The sequence below is a fragment of the Oryzias latipes genome, chromosome 15 (genome assembly GCF_002234675.1).
Source record: "Oryzias latipes chromosome 15, ASM223467v1".
NCBI lineage: Eukaryota > Metazoa > Chordata > Actinopteri > Beloniformes > Adrianichthyidae > Oryzias > Oryzias latipes.
This window is the reverse complement of record NC_019873.2, coordinates 27089417-27110195: the sequence shown is the minus strand read 5'-3', so window position 1 is coordinate 27110195 and position 20779 is coordinate 27089417. Positions and strand designations below refer to the sequence as shown.

Genomic DNA, 20779 nt, shown 5'->3' with positions numbered 1-20779 from the left:
ACCAAACAAAACCATCTGTTGTTTCCTTTGCAGGTTTATTTATGCTGCATTAATATCTGACAATTTAGTCCAGTTGTTTATGGGACCAAAAATAATTTTGAAACAGTATTCCAAGCAACCAGTGAGGATAAAAGATGTAAATTGTTTGGCGTTTGCGCCCCCTCAGAACGGGCTTTCCCTGTGCTTCTGGAGAAATGTGAGGAGGAAGACGGGCAGCAAGTATGAAAAATGTGGATTAGATATCGCCCTGCACAGCTAAGGAGATCCTCTGCCTGATAGCTGAGATGGCGTAAAGGCTCTGCAAATCAAATCAGAAAGCAGGCAGCCCATACATATGAATATTCAAAGCGTACTTTAAAAGGAAAATGGGGGCTATATTGTGATGGTGTGTGTGCCTCGTTCTTGAGACTTGTGAGGGTGGGCAGCTGCTTCACCGAGCTCAATGCAACACCCATAAATTAAAATAAGACCGCCTAAAGCTAGGAATAAATAAATCGGAGTTGCAAACTGATATTGTTTTTCCTTCATGCTGTGTGATTCTGCAAGAGCAGAGGATTGCTGTTGTCTCGGCTCTGAGTTGGATTTAATAGCTGCAAAGATTTAATGTGATTTTTGGAAAGTGTCTCTCTGTCCCAGCAAGTTCTCAAGATTTCATCTGTTAGCATCAGTTAGGATACAAGGATGCAAATAAAGTCTGATTTGAGTCAGCTATCAAGAGAGGCTGTTTTAAACGTGACTAAAGGACGGGCTTGTTCCACGGTCTTCTCGGTAAAGCCCTCTTATCTTCAGTGCATAAGTGCTCCCTTGTCTGGCTGCCTTTGATAAAGTTCCCCTGTGGAAAATGTTGATTATTCGACTGTGTGAGATGAAAGCGGTTCCTTATGATGGAGGAATGCTGCAGCTAGATGGCTAGATGAAGGCCAGACGGACGAACTGAAGAACTGATTAGGTTTATTTCATTCCTTGTGCAGCAGATCCAAAGAAGGTTACAGTTACTGAATGGTAAAGAGGAAGCAATGCTAAACTATACAGCAGCCCAGTACAGGTTAGACTTCTGCTATTAGGATAAGAAACAAAGAAAACTCATTTAATATGAATGCTTCTTCCATTTAAATGAGATAACTTGTTGTTGCTCTGGTTTAATTAACATCCAGAATAAAAGATGGATTTATGGATGAGTTTATAGAGACAGTCAAAACACAGCCTCATCATAGCTGAAACCACAGACTCTAAAAACAATGGACAGCTCAACCCCTCCCCTATCGTGTTCCCAAACAGGAAGTATCCCAAACAGGAAGTACCCGCTGGAAGCCAGAAACCCATAGACTTCTACTGAGAAATAAACAGTAATTACTCAGAATGACCATTATTGCTCTGATACCTTCTTCTTAACATCTTGTTTTCCACTCCAAAATTTCTTATGATATTTTTTCTTTATTTATTCAAGTTATTAACAGGCCAATCAGATGCCTCAGTAAAAGCATGTGGGTCTAACGTGAAACGTCTCAGACGTTTGATTGGCAGATTTTGGGTAGCCAATGGCCGCAGACTTCATCCATGCTGTCTGTTAAGGCCTTTTCCTTCTTATTTTGCAATTCTTTTAAAAGTGTTAAACCCAGAACAACAACGATTTTCTCATGTCATGCTGCAAGCGACAGGCCGTAAGAACACTTAGGCCTCGTTTCCACAGAGTGGTACGGTCCAATCCGCTCCGGTTTAGAATGGTCCAGGCGCATGCGGGGTGAAGCTAACAACAAAAATGGAGGTCATCCAGCATCCAATTGTGGTTTTGCTCGGCTGTTACTTCATATAAAGCATTTAATGTTGTTTAATAGAAGATTGCGGGCGGCGAAGACCTTCAGCCAATCAACAGGGTTCTACAGTAGCTCCGCCCTAACCGATCCATTCCATTTTTTTATGGATCAAAAGCCAACGAGCGCCCAGAAATGGTACAGTTTGGTCCATTGGGCATGGGTCCATTTTATAATAAAAAACACTCAAAATACAGGACCGGACCGACACACAACGCACTGGAAACAAGGCTTAAGGGTAAAGTATGTGAGACCCACATGTGTCGCACAGATGTTTCATTTTTTAAGCCTGACTGTTAGCAACTGTTAGCAACAAGGAATTTAGACAATCTTTGTGTGGATATCCTACGGGCATCCTGTCACGTAATACTAAATAATACACTTACCACTCACACAATAATGGTACGTTCCATTCTCATGATACCTTTTGAAGTTGCTGCACAAGCCTGAAGGGAAATGCGCCTCCCTCTAAGAACCCGGGTCAACCTCATGCATGTGACTGAGGCATAACCCTTGTGCTATCCTATGGGGTCCAGATGACCCCACCCCTTACATTGACGTGTTATCCCTAGCATGTCCACACAGGTGGATAAAGGTGAGAGAAGGATTTCATGTAATCCATGGACACCAGTGAAGATCACAAATCATTGAAGAAAAAAGGTTCAGAACACTGTCTAGTAGTGGGTCTAGATGACCCAACTCCCAATGGTAAAGTTCCTAGTATAGCACAAGGGTTACAGACCCACTCAAAAGAAAGTGGTGTTTTTAACATATTCTCGTGGCATTTTTCTGATAATGGAGCACATGTATAAAGAAAATTAAGCTCAAAATAGCATTTTTAAGTATTTCCGTATCCAATTTTTTGTGAATCAGGAACAGGCTTAGTCTGAGCTCTCAGCAACAGGAAGGGGGAGGGCGCTCTGCAGAAACTATGTCCTAGAAAACGACACAGGTTCTTTATTTTGGCTAGAAACAGCATAATCATCATCAAAAGACCAATGGGAAGGCTTAAAAATAGATCAAAAGATGATTGTTTCTAATGTCTGACATTCTTCTCCTGAACTTTCCTTCTGCTGTGGTGAAGCCGAGCTTCCTTCATCATCACCGTCGCTGATTGTTTTCATTCCATGGATTTTTATCTCCGGTGTTTTTTTTCCCCCACTGCCCCGGTGGCCAGGATGTGTTGCACATACAGTATTGATGTCTATGCTTTATTTAGCAGTGTGATTGTGTAACAAGCGCTCAGAGCTCACTGTATGCTGAAAGCTCAGCTGCATCCACAAGTGCCATATGGTGCTCCCACTCCTGCACCGGGCTCGCTCAGATCAGCTCCAAAGGTCCAACGGAAAAACAAATACTTGAAACGGAGAGTGCAAAAATCCTCTTTTAACAGCCGTCTGGGGATTTCGTTATATTCTCTTCTTTATTGATTTTCATGAATTTCACTTGTTCATAGTAACAGCCTGAGTGAAATGAACACAAAGTCAACACAAATGGCTCGTCTGTAGAGCTCTGTCACTTTAAATGCTGAGGTGTAAACTTCATTATCACAGCGTAGCGACATCAAGCACAAAAAGTGGAGTTTCACAGTTTAGTCAAAGAGAATTTTTTCTTCTCTTCTCTTCTTTTTTTGACTCTTTGAATAATTGATGCTCCTTTCAGAATTTGGTAAAAGCTCTTTGCATTCGGGGTTCCTCATCTGCACAAGCAAAAAGGAATTTGAGTTTCCCCAAATTGCTTATTTTGGGTTCTTTGCTCCGGGTTTTGTGAACAATGGGATATTGGAGATGTAAATGTAATCCTGCGTTGTCCAGTAGGGAGGACTCGTCAGCGTGAAGTTTTGGTGTTCAGCTGAAGCTCCTCTGGGAACGGCTGCCACCATTAGGCTAACTGCTGAGGGACAGAGGCTGCAGTTTGAGGCTCATGAATGGATCGTTGTCTGCATCTAACCAGCTTTGGGGAAGCTTCCTTCGTTAGATTTTATTTTTTATTTTTCTGTGCGCTCCGGATTCCTCCCACAGTCCAAAAACATGCTTCATATGTTAATTGATGATTCTGAATTGTTGCTAGGGGTGAATGTGAGTGTGGGGCGACCTGTCCAGGGTGTTCCCCTGGGATAGGCTCCAGCAACCCAGTGATCCTGAAAGAAACAGAAAATTTGGTTGGTTTTATCATCACTAAAGTCTTAAATTTTACAAATTTGCTGATTCTACAAAGGGATGTAAATGGATAAAAAAGAATTACAACCAAAATAGATCTTTTCTGAAATGTTCCATTTTAAAATGTATCATTTGCACTGTGAGAGCTTAACACTCAGTCCACAACTAGAATGACCCTGACTGCTTGAACAATATACTCATAATCATAATTACTGAATAAATAGCAACAACAGACTGAATGAAACACCGGAGGAATCTATTTTGTTAACCCAAAATGAACAATAACATAAAAAACATGCTAGCATTGCTGTCAGTAGCATAAACTGATACACACAGCTACAGTGCCCTCTAGTGGTTGTTGCTATTTATTTCGAAAAAAAATACGTAGCTAAGTTTAAGTCCTGCTCGCGGCCAAACTATGCAAAAATAAAATAAAATACCCGACTTATAAAAATAATGTATATTGAAAAGATCCAATAGTTCTGGGGGGAAAAGGTAAAACAAACACTAAATGAAACCTATAATAACTGAGTGTTCCACTGTCACCAAAACATTATCACCTAATTAGTTTTGTTTCATGTTTGAATTCATGGTAATCGCTGAAACTGTCATTTCTTTTGCTATGTCTCATTTTTGTCTGTCTTGTCTTTAGAAGGAACCTTTGACTAGATTTTAGCTAGTAAGAGAAAAAAAAACGATAAAGCAGGAAAAAGATCATGAAATATGACTCCTCATGTAAAAAGCATAGAGTCAATTTGAGATTATAACATTGACTTCTTTTGTGTTTGAAATTTTAATGATAAAACAATGTTGTAATAAAACATAACCACATTTAGGAAAAGTCAGATTCCTATTGGTCCATAGGTTGTTGTTGTTTTTTTAATCTATGCCGACACAAGGTAATATTAATGTTAATTAATCTTCAGGCTGATTTATGGCCAAATATAAACACAACTTTCAAATTAAACTATCTTTTTCCTCAGCTTGATGGAGGCTCAGGACTGCATAAAATTGTATTTTTTTCCAACTCTCATGACTTTAAATTCACTTATTGGCAAATGTTGCATTTTTTGCCAGAAAGTAAGAAAACAAAAGCAGCACCAACGACAGCTTCAAAGAGCGTACATTTCTGCTTTCAAGAGGGTCATAAAGACTGGTGGGTCAGGCTTCTTGTTGTCACGGTAACTAATGAAGTTTGACTGGCAGGGACTGCCAGCTAAAATGCAGGTTATTTTTTCACGGTTTATTTAAACACTATCATACGGTGTGCTATTCTGCACTGCATCTCCATTTGGTAATGTCTTCCTTTTGATGAGGGACACAGAAACTGGGGGCCACTTAGCCGCCGAGTCTGGACCGGCAGCGTGTATACCATCCATTACGTCGGTCACCTCTGGCCCAGAATCTTGCTTCAAAGCGCGGGGGCTGCATCTAACAGGGCTGCGAGGGACACACTTCTCTGTTCCGCTTTGAAGCTGCTCTTTTGATCAGCTCTCCTCTCCTGTTTCTATCCACTGTTTGCTTCACAAAAACGGTAAATGAATCAGTTCTGAGCTCAGGCAGGATTTGTCAGCTGGCAACAAACGTGCTTTTGAAAAAGTCTGGAGCATATTTTAGTCCCACACACACACTCTGTGGAAACACAGACAGACAGAAAGACATTGTTTGAGCGAGGTGTGATCTCAGTATGGATTGCTCCAAAAAAGATTTGATAGTTAAGCTCTTAAAGAAGAGTATAAAAAAAAAAGATTCAAGGATGTTCTTTAAGATGCAGACATGACAGCTGAGATTTGAAGTCTTTAACCCTTTGGGTTGTGTTTGACATACCAGTATTTCTTTAGAAAATGAGTCTTTTTTGTTTTTGTAACCTCACACCTTTTTCTAAGAATGTGTTGCAGTTGGTTTGTTAGCAGGGGAAAAATGAAACCCTTCTATAATGATTAATGCAGTCTGTTGCTGTCTTTTCTTACACCCCTGTCAGTCTGAAGCATCACTTCTATCATGTAAACATCCTGATTTTGTTGGTTTGGACCATCATCACTCAAGTGGGCGATTGTCTTGAAGATCAGAACCCTTTGATAACACAAGCCGGATGCCTGAGGGTCTTCACGGACATGTTAATCAAGGTTCTCACCTCCTTGCCGGCTCTGCAGTCTCGACATATTTATTCATTATATTGACCGGCCGTGTGTTTCTGTGAAAATGGGCCCTCAGAAGCCGTCACTTTGTAGGTTCAAAGCTGGTCATGCCTGCAGGAACACACTGAGTTCCAGGTCTCCTCCTGCAAAGGCTCTGCTTCTGCACTCTCCCCAGCTGTGCCGTGTCCTATTTTAATGCATTGCAGTGATTAACTGCGTAACCGAGTGCAGGGCTCCGAGCTTTCTCCGTAAAAGCGTCTGCACCTTTATACAGCCAACCACAAAAGGTATTGGAAACAGCAGAGAGCAGCTGCCTGCAGCGGACCCTCCAGCAGTGCTAAGGGAGTGTAAAGATTATGTAAAGTATTTCATTGAGTGATGAGGGACGCAGATCATCACTGACGGCAGGTTTAGCAGGTATGTAGGTCACATAGGGGGAGGCCTCTTCTGCATTACGCCCCATACTGACTATTTTTGTGTGGTTCTTTTTCTTGTCTAACTTCTAAAATATATATATGTTCTAGCTGTCTTAGACCACCTTGGTCATTCATTCCCATGGAATCATTGACAGTGCATGAGGACTGGTGTCACCCATAGAAAATGGTTTACTTCAACCAAATGAGGTCAACTCAGTCGCCATTTTCCTCTATATGGACACTGCCATGTTGGAGCCAGACGTCATCAGTAAGCAGTGGTGGTTCAGAGTCAACGTTTACAATGACAACCACTCTCACCAATCAGGAGTGACCTTGTTAGGAGGCTGCACCCCTACCGCTTGAAAGCAGGCTACACAAAATTGTTAAATGTTTTGATTGTATAATGTGAGAACAGCTACTTTCATTGAAGCATTGATTGACGCTACTAAAGCGATGCTGACATACTAAATGATGCTGTCATACTAGAGCGGTGCTTCATACTAGAGCGGTGCTGTCATACTAGAGCGATGCTGTCATACTAGAGCGATGCAGTCATACTAGAGGGATGCTGTCATACTAGAGCGATGCTGTCATACTAGAGCGATGCAGTCATACTAGAGCGATGCCGTCATACTAGAGCGATGCCATCATACTAGATGATGCTGTCATACTAGAGCGATGGTGTCATACTTTAGCAATGCCGTCACACTAGAGCGATGGTGTCCTACTAGAGCGATGGGGTCATACTAGTGCGATGGTGTCCTACTAGAGCGATGGTGTCCTACTAGAGCGATGGTGTCATACTAGAGCGATGCTGTCATACTAGAGCGATGCTGTCATACAAGAGCGATGCCGTCATACTAGAGCGATGGTGTCATACTAGAGCGATGGTGTCATACTAGAGCGATGGTGTCATACTAGAGCAATGGTGTCATACTAGAGCAATGGTGTCATACTAGAGCGATGCCGTCATACTAAAGCGATGGTGTCATACTAGAGCAATGGTGTCATACTAAAGCGATACTGTCATACTAGAGCGATGCCGTCATACTAGAGCGATGCTGTCGTCATACTAGTGATGCCGTCATACCAGAGCGATGCCGTCATACTAGAGCGATGCCGTCATACTAGAGCGATGCCGTCATACTAGACGATGCTGTCATACTAGAGTGATGCCATCATACTAAAGCGATGCCATCATACTAGATGATGCTGTCATACTAGAGCGATGCCGTCATACTAGACGATGCTGTCACACTAGAGCGATGGTGTCCTACTAGAGCGATGGTGTCATACTAGAGCGATGGTGTCATACTAGAGCGATGGTGTCCTACTAGAGCGATGGTGTCATACTAGAGCGATGCTGTCATACTAGAGCGATGCCGTCATACTAGAGCGATACCGTCATACTAGAGCGATGCCGTCATACTAGAGCGATACGTCATACTAGAGCGATGCCGTCATACTAGAGCGATGCTGTTGTCATACTAGAGCGATGCCGTCATACCAGAGCGATGGAGTCATACTAGAGCGATACCGTCATACTAGAGCGATACCGTCATACTAGAGCGATGCCGTCATACTAGAGCGATGCTGTTGTCATACTAGAGCGATGCCGTCATACCAGAGCGATGGAGTCATACTAGAGCGATGCCGTCATACTAGAGCGACGCCGTCATACTAGAGCGATGCCGTCATACTAGAGCGACGCCGTCATACTAGAGCGATGCCGTCATACTAGAGTGCCCTGACCTCGAGTCGCTAGTAAGGTGCGAGTAGTGGCTTCTCACTGACCGCGCAGAAATGTTACATGGCGGGTTGTGCAGGTGATACGGAAGAGCCCATAAGATGCCTGTAGGACATCCACACAAACTACACTCTGTTTGTCTCATTTCCTCATTTGTAGCAGTAAGGCTGCAGCAAGGAGTGCACACTTAGCCCTAACAGGCTCCTTGCGCAGTCCGTACGATGTGCCTCTATCTCACCTACATCATCCTTAAGGTGTTTGCTACAACCTGTCGCTCACAATGAGCTTGTAGAAAAAATGTGCCTGAACATTTTCACGGGTTCACTGAGCCGTCTTAATATATTTCATGGGGGCTGCCGGCGTGCCCCTTACGGGTTTGACCATTTTTCACCCACAGACAGCTCATATCCACTCACAAGGGCAGTTGTGATGAAGGCTTTTGAGGATGATGAAGAGATTGAAGGATGTTGCCAGCAGAGAAAGCTGCTCTTCTTCACTCTCCTGGCCAAGTCTTGCCAGTGGTCTTTTTTTCTTTCTTGTTTTGAGATGTGAGCTGCGCCCACTTCATTTCTTTCCATCAAGCACAGCCTTCTAATCATCTCCCCCCTTCCTGTGAGCAGTAGCTAAACCCCAAAGCAGATGGTGTCCAGTCCTCTTTTCACTCATTCACAGCACTTTGTGTTTCCTCTTCTTGTCAAGCATGGCCCGGGCTGTGTAATGAGTTTGGGCTCTTTCAGTTTGTTTAGAGGACCCTGACCCAACTTGGAGCCGCCCCACTGCAGGCGTAACTGCAAGGTTACCTAAACCCGCGGGGAGAGCACAATGCTGCTTAGTGTCCACATCCTCTGGGCCCTTTTTCTTCAGGAGAAAGAAAGCCAGAATATTAATGAAGACTCTTGGCTTTGCAGGAGGATGGCGGTGGAGAGGGGCGGTCACAGTGTTTACTGAACAGGCTTGTTTTCATCTTTCCAGCCCGTGGGTCACAGCTCAGTACTCTTTAATTGGCTCAGATTGTCAGACAGTGTTCAATCTAGGAGAAAAGAAAACTCCAGCTATCAAACGCTACCCCCCTCCACCCACCCGCCGCCTCCAAACCAAATCCTTATTTCCCTTCCCTGCTTCTCTGAGGACGGTCATGCAGCTCAGCTTTTTTTCCACAAGCATGCTCTACAAATGTAACATTAACATATGAAAATGGGCTGCTTTCCACATTTACTAGCTCATTAAATCTTTTGGTTGAGCACTTGTTGAGGTACCCCCCCCTCTCTTGTTTTGCCTGAGAAGAGATGGCTTTGATTATCTTTGCATTAGGCATATCAGGCCCAAAGCTATTAGTCCATGTAAGCCTCAATGAGAGGCTCACTGGTACTTGTTTAATATACTTGGGGCCAGTACAAACCAGCCCCCCTACCCCCGACCACCCAGTTTACCTCCTGAAATGAATCTTCTTCTGAAAGGAGAGGACCTTCGAGAGACGCTGGCACAGACATTATTCTCTCAACGTTAAGTGCGTTTGAGAAACCGGGCCCTCCAGCCGCACCAAAAACCGGGACTTAAGCTAAGAAAATAGAACTAGTTTACATGTTTATCGGGAGTTTCAATCGGTCCTATGCAGAACAGACAGAAGATCTCGAGGAGTTCCTGAAGTGAAATTGGGACACTGGTATTTGTGGTTTAAGGGGGTGCAGCTGGACGTCTGTGTGATCTGCTAGAGTTCAATTCCCCAGGCCTGTTCAAACACAGCCCACCGAGCCGCCATGGTTCTGGGATCAAATGGACCGAAGAATCTCTCCTGGGGACTGACACTGCGGGGCACAGACACCTGTACTCCTTCACACATCCATCGATTTTTTTTTTTTTTTTCATTTATTCTCTGCTCAAAACGAGGAGCTGAATAAAAGTCAGCGAGGAGTCCTGTGGCTGCGGGACAAAGAAAACCACCTGTTCTGCTCAAGCCTCCAGTCTGGAACATTAAACAGAGACGGTTCCCAAGCTGCCGTGTTGGTGACCCGCAGGGACCGGCTCCTTTGAAGGCCGACCGAGCTGAAACGGCACGACCCTTGAAAGCAGAACTGCTGGTGATCGTGACGAATGCCGTATGATGACCATGAGGGGACTTACCCGCACAAAGGCTGCAGTTAATCAAGCATGTGTTATTTATTCATACAATCCTTTGTTTGTAATCTTCATCCACTGTGGCCGTCCACTTCAGGCATGTTTTCTGCAGCGGTTGATTCTAACGCAGCACTTCACTAATGCTGACCAACAAAACACTAACTACTTCTTGTCTAATAAATGAATGCAAGGTGGGGGCATGTAATTTTCTGCTTGTCTGCATACGAGGGTGACTTATGCCCACCCCCCGTCTGCGTGGCAGTACCGGCACATTTTCCCTCTTGATTGGATTGCTATCCAGGATGTTTCAGAAAACTTCCTTAACGCTGAAGTGATTAAAATGTTGAAAAGTTTTGGAGCTTTTTTCTCTGGACCTGGCAGACGGACAGATATGTGGCAGCAGGTTGAACCCATTTTATCCTCATTAGAGGGTTTTAAGCAGTTTTTCTTCATGTCTGTCCTTCTTTTGCACAAACACGCAAGCCAAATCGCGTCTTGAAGCTCTTCTTTGTGCCAGTTTCCACTTGAGAAACCCGGTTCGTGTGATTTCCAGTCCCTTCAGCAGCCCGGTTTCCTTTTCCCTGCCTGGCTTGTTTTTTTTTTAACTCCCTGATCTTTTTACTAAATGATGCCCCCCACCCCCACTCTGGGCACACACCGGCTAAATTAAGAGAGAAAAATCCTCTTTTCCTGTATTGGGGTTGGAAGTGTCGTACCTCTGCACAGAGTTTGCACAGAGGTCGCCTTGGGTCCATCATCCGATGTCTGCTTTACCTGTTCTCCGGGGTTCAGGTCAGGACATTGCTGGTTGTACCACATGAGGCACTCCCACTTAATGGAATTGGGGGATGATGATAGTTCTGATGGTAAAACATGCAGTGACTGAACCATCTAAAAATCGGTTTTGCTCTGACTGGTGATTCCTGTCCACCTCCTCCACCAAAGCCAACCCCGGTGACCACGTTGACCTCGGCGTATCGCTCACCTTGCTTTTGATGACCGTTTCTGTGCACGATGACCCGACACTCATCAGCGAACAGAACGGTAGCCCATCGCTGCATTGTCATGGTCTAGTACTACAAATGTCGTCTGTCCTTCCAGTCAAAGCGGTGGAGTCGGTTGTGAATGGTTGGTAACATCTGGTAAACGGGCCTGCAGCTTCGTGGCGTTTCTTAAACCCTGTCTGAGGTCAGAGGTCCTTGGGTTCTGGTCATGGTTCTGGTCACGGGCAAGGCTCCACTCCTGGGTCTGTCACAAACTCTGCCAGTAGTTGCTGAAAGTCTGCTGATGACATTGTGAGACTCATCAAGTTCACTAGCTACACCTGACTGTCTATTACCAACCCTAAGGCGCGCCACGGCCAGGTGGCGCTGCTCGTCTGTTAAGGGCCGTCGTGTGTTCATGACCGTTTGAATGATGAACTTAAGGTCATCAAACGTCATAAAGGTTTTTCTTTTAGAATTTTTCGGTTTTTGGCCCCAATAAGTAAGACACACTTAACCAGGGGCCTCAAAAGTTGCTAGTAGGCGGTATCAGTAAAACGTGATCTGGTCAAAATAGAAAGATAAAGCTGCTGCACTTTATTATTATTTATTTTTTACAACTGTATTTTCTTTAAAAAATGTGATTATGTTTTGCTGCTTTAGGCTGTAGGTGACTGATTGACAGCTCTCCTCAAGGGGGGGTAGAGGGGACTTTTTTTTTTAGCAGTGTTGTACAGAAACGACTTATTACTGATAAATAAAACGCTTCATTGACAATAGAATACTGCAAAAAGTAGAGCAAGGACTGAAAAGAAATCAACAAAGGGCTTACTGAGAAGACGTTTCTTTAAAAAATAAAATAAAGACCAGCAGGGCTATTCATAATGCCAGTGATGTTTTTTTGTGTTTTTTTTTAGCTTTTAAATGTGTTTTGAATTCCTCTCTGTTTGCATTCAACATATTATTTTATAAAATAAAACAGCTGAGGTTTTTCTCTGTAAAAGTTGTTATTGATGTAGTGAGCGTAAAGATCTTTAGGTTCCAGCTTAAAATTTCTGTCTAAATTACATCTCTGGACCGTAAAATTGTAAACTAACGACTGTGTTAAATATTTTCTTATCTCTTTTAACAGATTAAAAAGCAGGGTTTTTATCTATTTAACGTATGTAACGTTGGGAGTTGGGTCATCTGGACCCACTAGACAGTGCTCTGAACCTTTTTTCTTCAATGATTTGTGATCTTTACTGGTGTCCATGGATTACATGAAATCTTTCCATCTTTATCCACCTTTGTCATGGTAGGGAGAACACGTCAATGTGAGGGTGGGGTCATTTTGACCCCATAAGATAGCACTAGGGTTAAGATGCTTGTTAGTAGCAGCCTCCTACTCTTAAAACCTTTGAGGCTGACCACATAGACCATTATGTGGAAAAAACCCAGAGGGAGGTGTGTCTGTCACAACGATGCAATTATCTGTGCAACTCTGTGCTTACCACATCCACTGAGTTTTTCACTATATCCCCAACCTATTGTAAGTATTATAAGTTTATATTTCCATGTTTTCCTATGCTGTCTCTCTACTTAAAGCTTAAGACATAAAAGGACACTCATGGGTTCCCAAATTTGATCTTTTTTTGCTTTTACAGAACTACTATTTTCTGTCCAGATATAAAGGAGCCTGTTTACGATAAGCCTCAGCGATCCACAAAAAAGCTTCAGGCAATTTTTCCTGCGAGACAAAACCACAAAAATAGAACCTTATCTGTAAATAAGCAGTAGATCCTTTGAAGAACTTTTAATGTGTCACTTATGATGTTTTATTCTGTGGACTTTCTGTTTCATGCCTGGTATCAAAAGCGAGTAAATCAAACGCAGACTGTTGTGCATCCTTCCTGCTTCTCAGCAGTCCTTCAGTCCCTGTTGTGCCTTTAAGAGAAATTCATCCCCAAATGTTGCAAGTTCTCTGTCAGCAGAGGATACTTCAGCCACAGTTCTAGTCTTCTGATCAGATTGCTGCTGAAGTGAAGGTGTCATGTTGCCCACAAGTGTTTGACGTCCTTCTAAGAGCCTCTGCCGTGTGGAAGCCTACCTGCAAAGTACAGCCACAAATCTGCTTTCCTCAGTGATTAAACCAACTTGACTACAGGCTCGCCGCCATAAACACACAGAACAATGACATCCTCTTGGATTCCACGCGTTCTTCTATCACGCTTAAGCAGTCGTGTTTGTTTACATTATCACCAGGCTGCCTGGGGAGAGCGGTTATTTTTGTGAGGAGCTTTGTTTGGAGGATTGTTGTTGCAAAAGTGTGGAGGTTTGCTCAGGGAGTGACAAAGACTGAGTTGTGCGACAAGAGAAGTAACAAGTCGGGGGGGGGGGGGGGGGGGGGTTGCCTTACAGGGACGGCGCTCTGTAATTAATTTTACATGAGTCTCGCTCCCGTCTTGCGTTTGTTTAGTTCTTTTTGGGAGGAATAACTCTTCAGGAAGGAAGTGAATTCCAGGCATGAATGATGAAGCTGCTGTAAAAAATGATCCACATTTCCAGTGCTTTCAGGAAGTGACGGCATCATCTTACAGGAAAATCACTTTCAGAATGTTTGATCAGCTGCATGCATGACATTTATGAGTATCTGCTCTGCATTTCAGGGGTTTCCAGCAGTAATGCCGGCGACGAAGGTGAGTTCAGATGCTTTTCCACATCTTCCTGCGTCATTTGCATTCCACAGAGCACATCTGCATCCTGATTACATCATAAATGCACCTACATTTCAGTGTTATCATTAGAAGAAAAATGCTCTAATTTTGTGTGGTTGTCTTCTGAAAACCTCATGAATAATCAGGTCTTTCAAAGTAGGTCAACATTTCAGATGAACAGCATGGGAGTTTTAAACTGTAACACTTAATAGCAGAAGATGAGACAAAGTGTGAACTCTGCTGTTTTACATTCGACTCCCGTAAAAAGGCACATTTGATCATTTTCTGAGCAGTGCACAGCTGGAACAGGACATCCTGTTTCTGTTTTTAAGCTTTTCACTTTTGAAACTTCCTTTTTTTATGTTGGAAGCCCATTTAGACTTGCTGGTTTCTTTATTCTAGATTCTATAAATAAAAAGTGGCAAAATGTTTGCTTTTTAACCCTTTAACACACATGTGTCAAACTCAAGGCCCGGGGGCCAAATGTGGCCCTCCGTGTCATTTTATGTGGCATCAAAGTTTTTAATTTCTTAGAATAAAAAATAAAAATTGGTGTGTATTTATTCATATCTAGGGGGAATCAGACTTGAAATATGGGATTGGTCAACTATACATTAGGACTTAAACACTGTCCATATAACCTAACCTGACAGAATCAAATGTAAAAGGATTTATGCTAGAGTAACAAGCAAACATGTGTTTTCTATTCAACTGTAATTGTCATTTAAAAAGTTTTAATAAATAAATAATAATTTATTTGACATTAAGGAGTAGTTACATACATTTTTCATTACATTTAGTTATGTGTAGAAGTTATATCTGGCCCTTTGAAGACAGACACTGTACTGATGTGGCCCTCAGTGAAAATGAGTTTGACGCCCCCGCTTTAACACCAGGAATGTCGCCATTTAGACTTACAAAACCGAGTTCGTGGAGGATCGTAGAGAGGAGCGACTGCAAGGGGAGCACAGGTGTGTGTTGGAGTTCCTTTGAGGCACCTGCAGCCACCTTTAACCCTTGTGCTATCCAAGGCACTTTAACGTTGGGAGTGGGGTCATCTAGACCCACTAGACAGTGCTCTGAACCTTTTTTCTTCAATGATTTGTGATCTTCACTGGTGTCCATGGATTACATGAAATCTTTCCACCTTTATCCACCTTTGTCATGGTAGGGAGAACACGTCAATGTAAGGGGGGGGTCATCTGGACCCCATAAGATAGCACAGGGGCTAGTAAGATCATGATAATGGAATGTACCGATTGTCGTGCATACGGTACACATATGGCATACAGGTGATGATGTCTCATTAAGGTCCGAGTACTGGCCCCTCACTGACTACGAATTCACAGAGTGGTCTACGACCTTAAATTTCCCGCGGACCCCCTGAATGCCCCGTATCCATCCCTAAAGGCAGTTGTGACTACTGCTTAAAGCCCCGGTGTTAAAGGGGTTAAAAGGCATTTGGTTTATTTCGGCACTTCTTTATTTCACAAAGATTTAATAATTCATTTGTGTTCATCTGAGGACGTATTCATCTTCAAGATGGTCTGGAACCATATGATTGATGGGGTTTTTTTTTTTCCGTTATACGACCTCAGATACGTTTCTGCTGTTCTGGGCAAGAAAATGAACAACAGATTTTAATTTTTTCCCTCTATTGTCTCCCCCTTCATCCAGATGAGATGGTAGATTCTGTTGAGCCTTCAGCATCAGCCGCCAGCGTTCAGCCCAAAGGTGAGGCCACGAAAGAGACGCACTCACTCTTTCAAAGCAGTTATGTGGGGAAAATCGCCGTCCAGCATCCCTCTGTTTCTCCTCCAGGGTCACACGCATTAGTAAATCTGCTCTACCCTGATATTTTGGTATCCAAGTGCCAGCCCGTCTTTGGAGATGGAGTTTGATGAATTACCTGCAAACTCAACTGTCGGACATTTAATAAATCAACCGTGCCACACTTATTATTCTAACACACATGCTGTAGGGGCAGTAATCATGCCAATAAATCATATTTGATAAGGATAACACACTGTTATTCTCCAGTTTACTTTCACATGCAGGATTATAATAGGATGGCATGCAGTTTGAAGGTCCACTTTATTGGAGCGCATGAAGACAAAAGCCACAGTTTAGATTTCCACACGGCAAAGTTTTTGGGTGGGAAAACTAAATTCATTAAGCGACTGGTGAGAGCAGATTGTCAGGGTTGAATAAATAGGACGGCACAGGAAATAAGTTGGCAGAGACAGTGGCGTCGGTGCAGAGAGGAGGAAGCTTTAAACAATGCCAAACAAAGCAGCGGAGAAGAAAAAGCTTGTTGTCGAACAGCCACGAGGATCAGAGGGAGGTTTTGTATTAGGGACTTAGTGGGCACATGGTGTGCTTTTTACATTAGCTAAAGTAGCGCAAAGGAAAACCACAATGGAGCGGCCGTTTTTTCCTGAACAAAAGCGTGGCTTTATTTTATCTTCACAAAAGATCAATGTTGTTTTTCAGAGTGAAAAAAGAGGGGAAATGGATTAGTCTCTGTGCCAGTTTATTATCCCAACCACAGTTTTTCATTACAGATGAATTTCCCACCAAACTTCATGCCGTTGTGCAGCAACAGCTTTGGTTTTCCGATGTTATGTGTGAAATTTCTTTGGATCTTCGACATTTCAACATCACATTGTCTTTTTTCTGTGTGTTTAAATTAAATTTGCTGAATTTTTTTAATTCTTAAAAAGACAAAAAATGTACATCTAAACAGCAACAGCTGCTCTGTTGAGATTTCGTCACAACTGTCCTTACGGGTGGATTCAGGCTGTCCGGGGTGAAAACGGTCAGAGCTGTACGGAGTAGGTAACCTGTACACAGGTAACCCACGCGAAATATCAAGATCATAGACCGCTCAGTGAAGTCAGAGTTAAAATGTTTATGCACATAAGGGCACGCTAAGAGGGACAGGTCGTATTGAACACTAAAAAAACATTTGAGGATAAAGTAGTTGAGACACAGACTTTTGTACCGATCCAAATCTGACACAAGGAGCCAGAGAAAACATCAACTATGCTGATGTTAGCTTGGGGTTGTTAGGGGCTGTAAGCTAACGGGAGAGCGTGTAAAGCAGGGATGCCCACAATATGTTGGCAGGCGAGCTACTTTTGAGAGGACAAAACGGTGAAATGGTATAGCGTTCTATCTTCTTCAAAGGCCTAAAGCCACTTTAGTCACAGACGCTGTCACTTAACCACACACTGGTGGCGGCTCCGCTGCCGAACACTGGCGCCAACCTTCCATCGGAGGCAAGATGTTGTTCAGTGTCTTGCCCAAGGACATTTCGACATATGGGCGGGCAAGGCGGGAATCGAACCTGCAATCTTCCGATCAGGGTTCGACCGCCCTACTGCTGCACTAAGTCCAAAAGATCTACCTATATAAATACTTACATATCAAATTTAAGTTTAACTTCAAAGTTGAAAACTTATGCAGAATTTTTAGTCTAAATGTTTATATACCAATAATTCCAAAATACAGTGAAGGTACACAAATCTTGATGAGATGAGACGTTGTTATTTATTCAACTTCAAAGCTGACAACTTCTAATACATATTCAGTCAAAAATACATTATGTTTGTACTAATAATAAAAAAACAACACAGTAAGAGTACACGCATTTTTGAGAGGAGATAGCTGAGAATGAATGTTATTTTTGTAGAAATAACTAAACAGAACAGATAAGGCGTTTTATTGTGAAAACAAAAAGCAATGATTATTATTGCAACTACCTGCATATTTCATTTCATTTGCAGCAGTTTGCACCAGTTTCAGCTCAACTAGGAACATGTTAGAGTTTTTAAACAGAGTTTAGGACAAAAACTACAAAGGCTAGAAAATTTAAAAATGGAAAAAATATACATTGAGCAGTTTCAACTCTATATAACACAAAAAACCCCAAAGCAAATCAACTAATTACAACCAGACATGTTAAACACAATGTTTCCTCAATTACATTCTAAAAATGAATCGGTGATATGGGAAATCTGAGAAGTAGAATTGCAGATTTTTTCAACTCCTCTCTGCACATTTTCACGTTTTTCTCTCTTGTTTAAACTCCTAATAGAAAAATAGAATGAAAACAAAGATCTAATCACAATCAAAATTGATGTAGATTTGACAAACTGAAAGATTCTGAACCAGAGACAACACAGCAGGAGATCGACAATCATCTACAGCCAATCAGGACGCAGAACACAATGCACAGTATGAAGCAATAAAAGCATCCAAAGGTAGACTAAAAATATCAGCCAAATAGCGAGTCGGCAAAGAACCACAGTGACAGATTTTACTGAAAACTGTCGCTAAGCGTTTGTTGTAGGAGATAAACAGGAAGTGGAACAACTATGCAAAAAAAGCAGATATAAAAATACAGCACATCCTGAACACATCCTTTTCAAAAAATATACAATACGAAAAGTCCATCTAAAACTCTGTTAAACTGTTTACTTCCCATTTTATCTAAAAACACTTGAAGCTTTGAACTTTTGGTGGCAAACAGAAGGAAAAGCAACCGTCAAACTGCTGCTCCCTTTATATTCTGTCTATTTATATGAAGTTATAGTCTTGAAATATAACACGCTCATTCCTACTATGAAAGCTTTTAGGTTTCACAGAAAAAAATATTTAAAAAACTGCAGAGGTTTTTGAACTAAAAGGGCTAATGTTGTTGGGATGACAATATAGAATATTTTGTTTAGCGGCAAAAAGCAAAACAATATTTAGCCATCAAAATAGGTTTATGTACAGTACGAGCCCCAACACTCGGCCCAATGTTTAGCCTCAAAAAAACTCATTTTCCACATCAACGGGTTCAGTCAAACTGAGTCAAACCTCATATTGGACTAAAACCATCAAATGTCTCCTCTGAACACTGAATTTCTCTTTTCTTGTGTTTTTATCCAGATTCTGCTAAAAAGAATGAATGACCTGCAGAGAGGAAGAGTCGACCTCATCTGACAGCCAGCAAACTGTGCAAAGGCCATCCAGTGCCCCCCCCCCCCACCTTCTCAGTGTGGGCTCTGACCCCGCCCCGGACCACCAGCTATTCACAAAACGCTCACGTCCCCAACTTTACTTCGCCTCTGTCCTCATCCTCAGAAAAGAATCCATCTTTGAGGTCTGTAAATGTCTGTCTGCATACGGAGGGACTCCAACATATCAACCCGAAAAGATGAGCCATACCTCACTGTGTGTTAGGGTCATTGTGTCAGTGGGGTGCGACCAGTTCAATTAGCTTCAAGTCTCTTATTTGATTAAAAAAAAGCCACTGTGAGAGCGCGGTCAGAGGCCGGACGCTCCTCCACGTCGGTTCTACAGGCTGGATGACTCTTCTCACCAACACTCTTTGGTTCTTACAGCTCCATCTCCACTGCAGCACTCAACCCCCCCCCCAAGACCAAGCCGATTACCGCTAAAAACAAGCCCAAAGTCGACAAATCGATCAACTTTTTCTCTCTTTGCCGTTTCCAGTGCATGCCAGAAACCTGCTATGACCCTCACCAACCGTCTTCTTTGCTTCTGCTTTTGTCCTTTCAGATTGTCTATAAATTTATGGAAGGAATCTGCCTTATTTCGTATCAAAACGACAAAAATCACGATCTCAGCCCACAGGAGCCGCTCCTGCTCTGGATTCATGGTTGTGCATTGCTTGCGGATGATTTGTACTTTTAAAAACATGATGTAATGGCTAATACCTGTTTTGTTAATCACACCTGGGGTTTTTCCTTCATTCAATTTTAGGGTCCTTCTCCTTTTTCTGTATCATTTCTTTTAAGTGGTGCCATTCAAAAGAGCAGAGGGGTTTCAGATTTATGAAATGATGCCTTCATACTTGGATGTTTGCTTTGCTAAAACTATAACAATATCAACTAATAAAGTTTAAAGCAGAAGCTGTGAGTCATCTCGTCTTTTTTTGGTTTTATTGTGTGCTTTTCTGATGTTGAGCTGCTGTGCATCAGTGACTAGACAGAGACTGTTAGTCTTCCTGTGATCTGAAGCTGGTTCAGTCTTGACCTTCAGGCTTTCCTTCACCAATCCAGCAGCCCCTCTAACCCCTGGGCTCTTCCTCTCCTTGGAGATGCTCTCTAATGGCTGGAGACCCCACAAGATGTTTGTTTTCATAGAACTAGCTGCCTCGTCTGATCCACACTCCTTACATCCTTCCTAAAGCCTTATCCCTTCAGCCATCTTCACTCCGCCTTCGGCAAAGTGCGTTCAAGCGGCCACTCTCGTGTTCATGAGTCGCTACAGCCATTGAACACGTTGACATTTGGACATCGTACTGGCACTTGGATAACACGTCTACACCCCACCCATGTGGTCAGTACGGGGTCCGGACTCGCACCTTAGCTAGAGTGTGGCGTAAGGACACCATTCAACAGCATCACCCGTACTTCATAAGTGCAAACAGTTTACATTTACCTTACAAATACTTCACGATACACTTAAAAGCAATGGTAAAATGGCAAAACAATGGTACGTTCCATTAACATGACCACCTGTAACCCTTGTACTATCCTAGGCACTTTAACATTGGGAGTTGGGTCATCTAGACCCACTAGACAGTGCTCTGAACCTTTTTTCTTCAATGATTTGTGATCTTCACTGGTGTCCATGGATTACATGAAATCTTTCCACCATTGTCATGGTAGGGAGAACACATCAATGCAAGGGTGGGGT

At 42.7% G+C, this 20779-nt stretch overlaps 1 protein-coding gene across 3 annotated transcripts in view; it reads left to right on the top strand.

Annotated features, from left to right (window-relative positions):
- Positions 1–19993, top strand: part of macrod2 (MACRO domain containing 2) — a 427744-nt gene extending 407751 nt beyond the window's left edge. For 2 of the 3 annotated variants that reach the window (XM_023963152.1, XM_023963151.1), the window contains 3 exons: positions 14018–14047; positions 15743–15799; positions 19004–19993. In XM_023963152.1, the coding sequence (XP_023818920.1) occupies positions 14018–14047; positions 15743–15799; positions 19004–19026 (110 nt within the window). In that variant the 3' untranslated portion in view covers positions 19027–19993. The remainder of the gene's footprint in view (positions 1–14017; positions 14048–15742; positions 15800–19003) is intronic. The other variant, XM_023963153.1, reaches the window with a different exon arrangement.
- Positions 19994–20779: the final 786 nt, after the last annotated feature.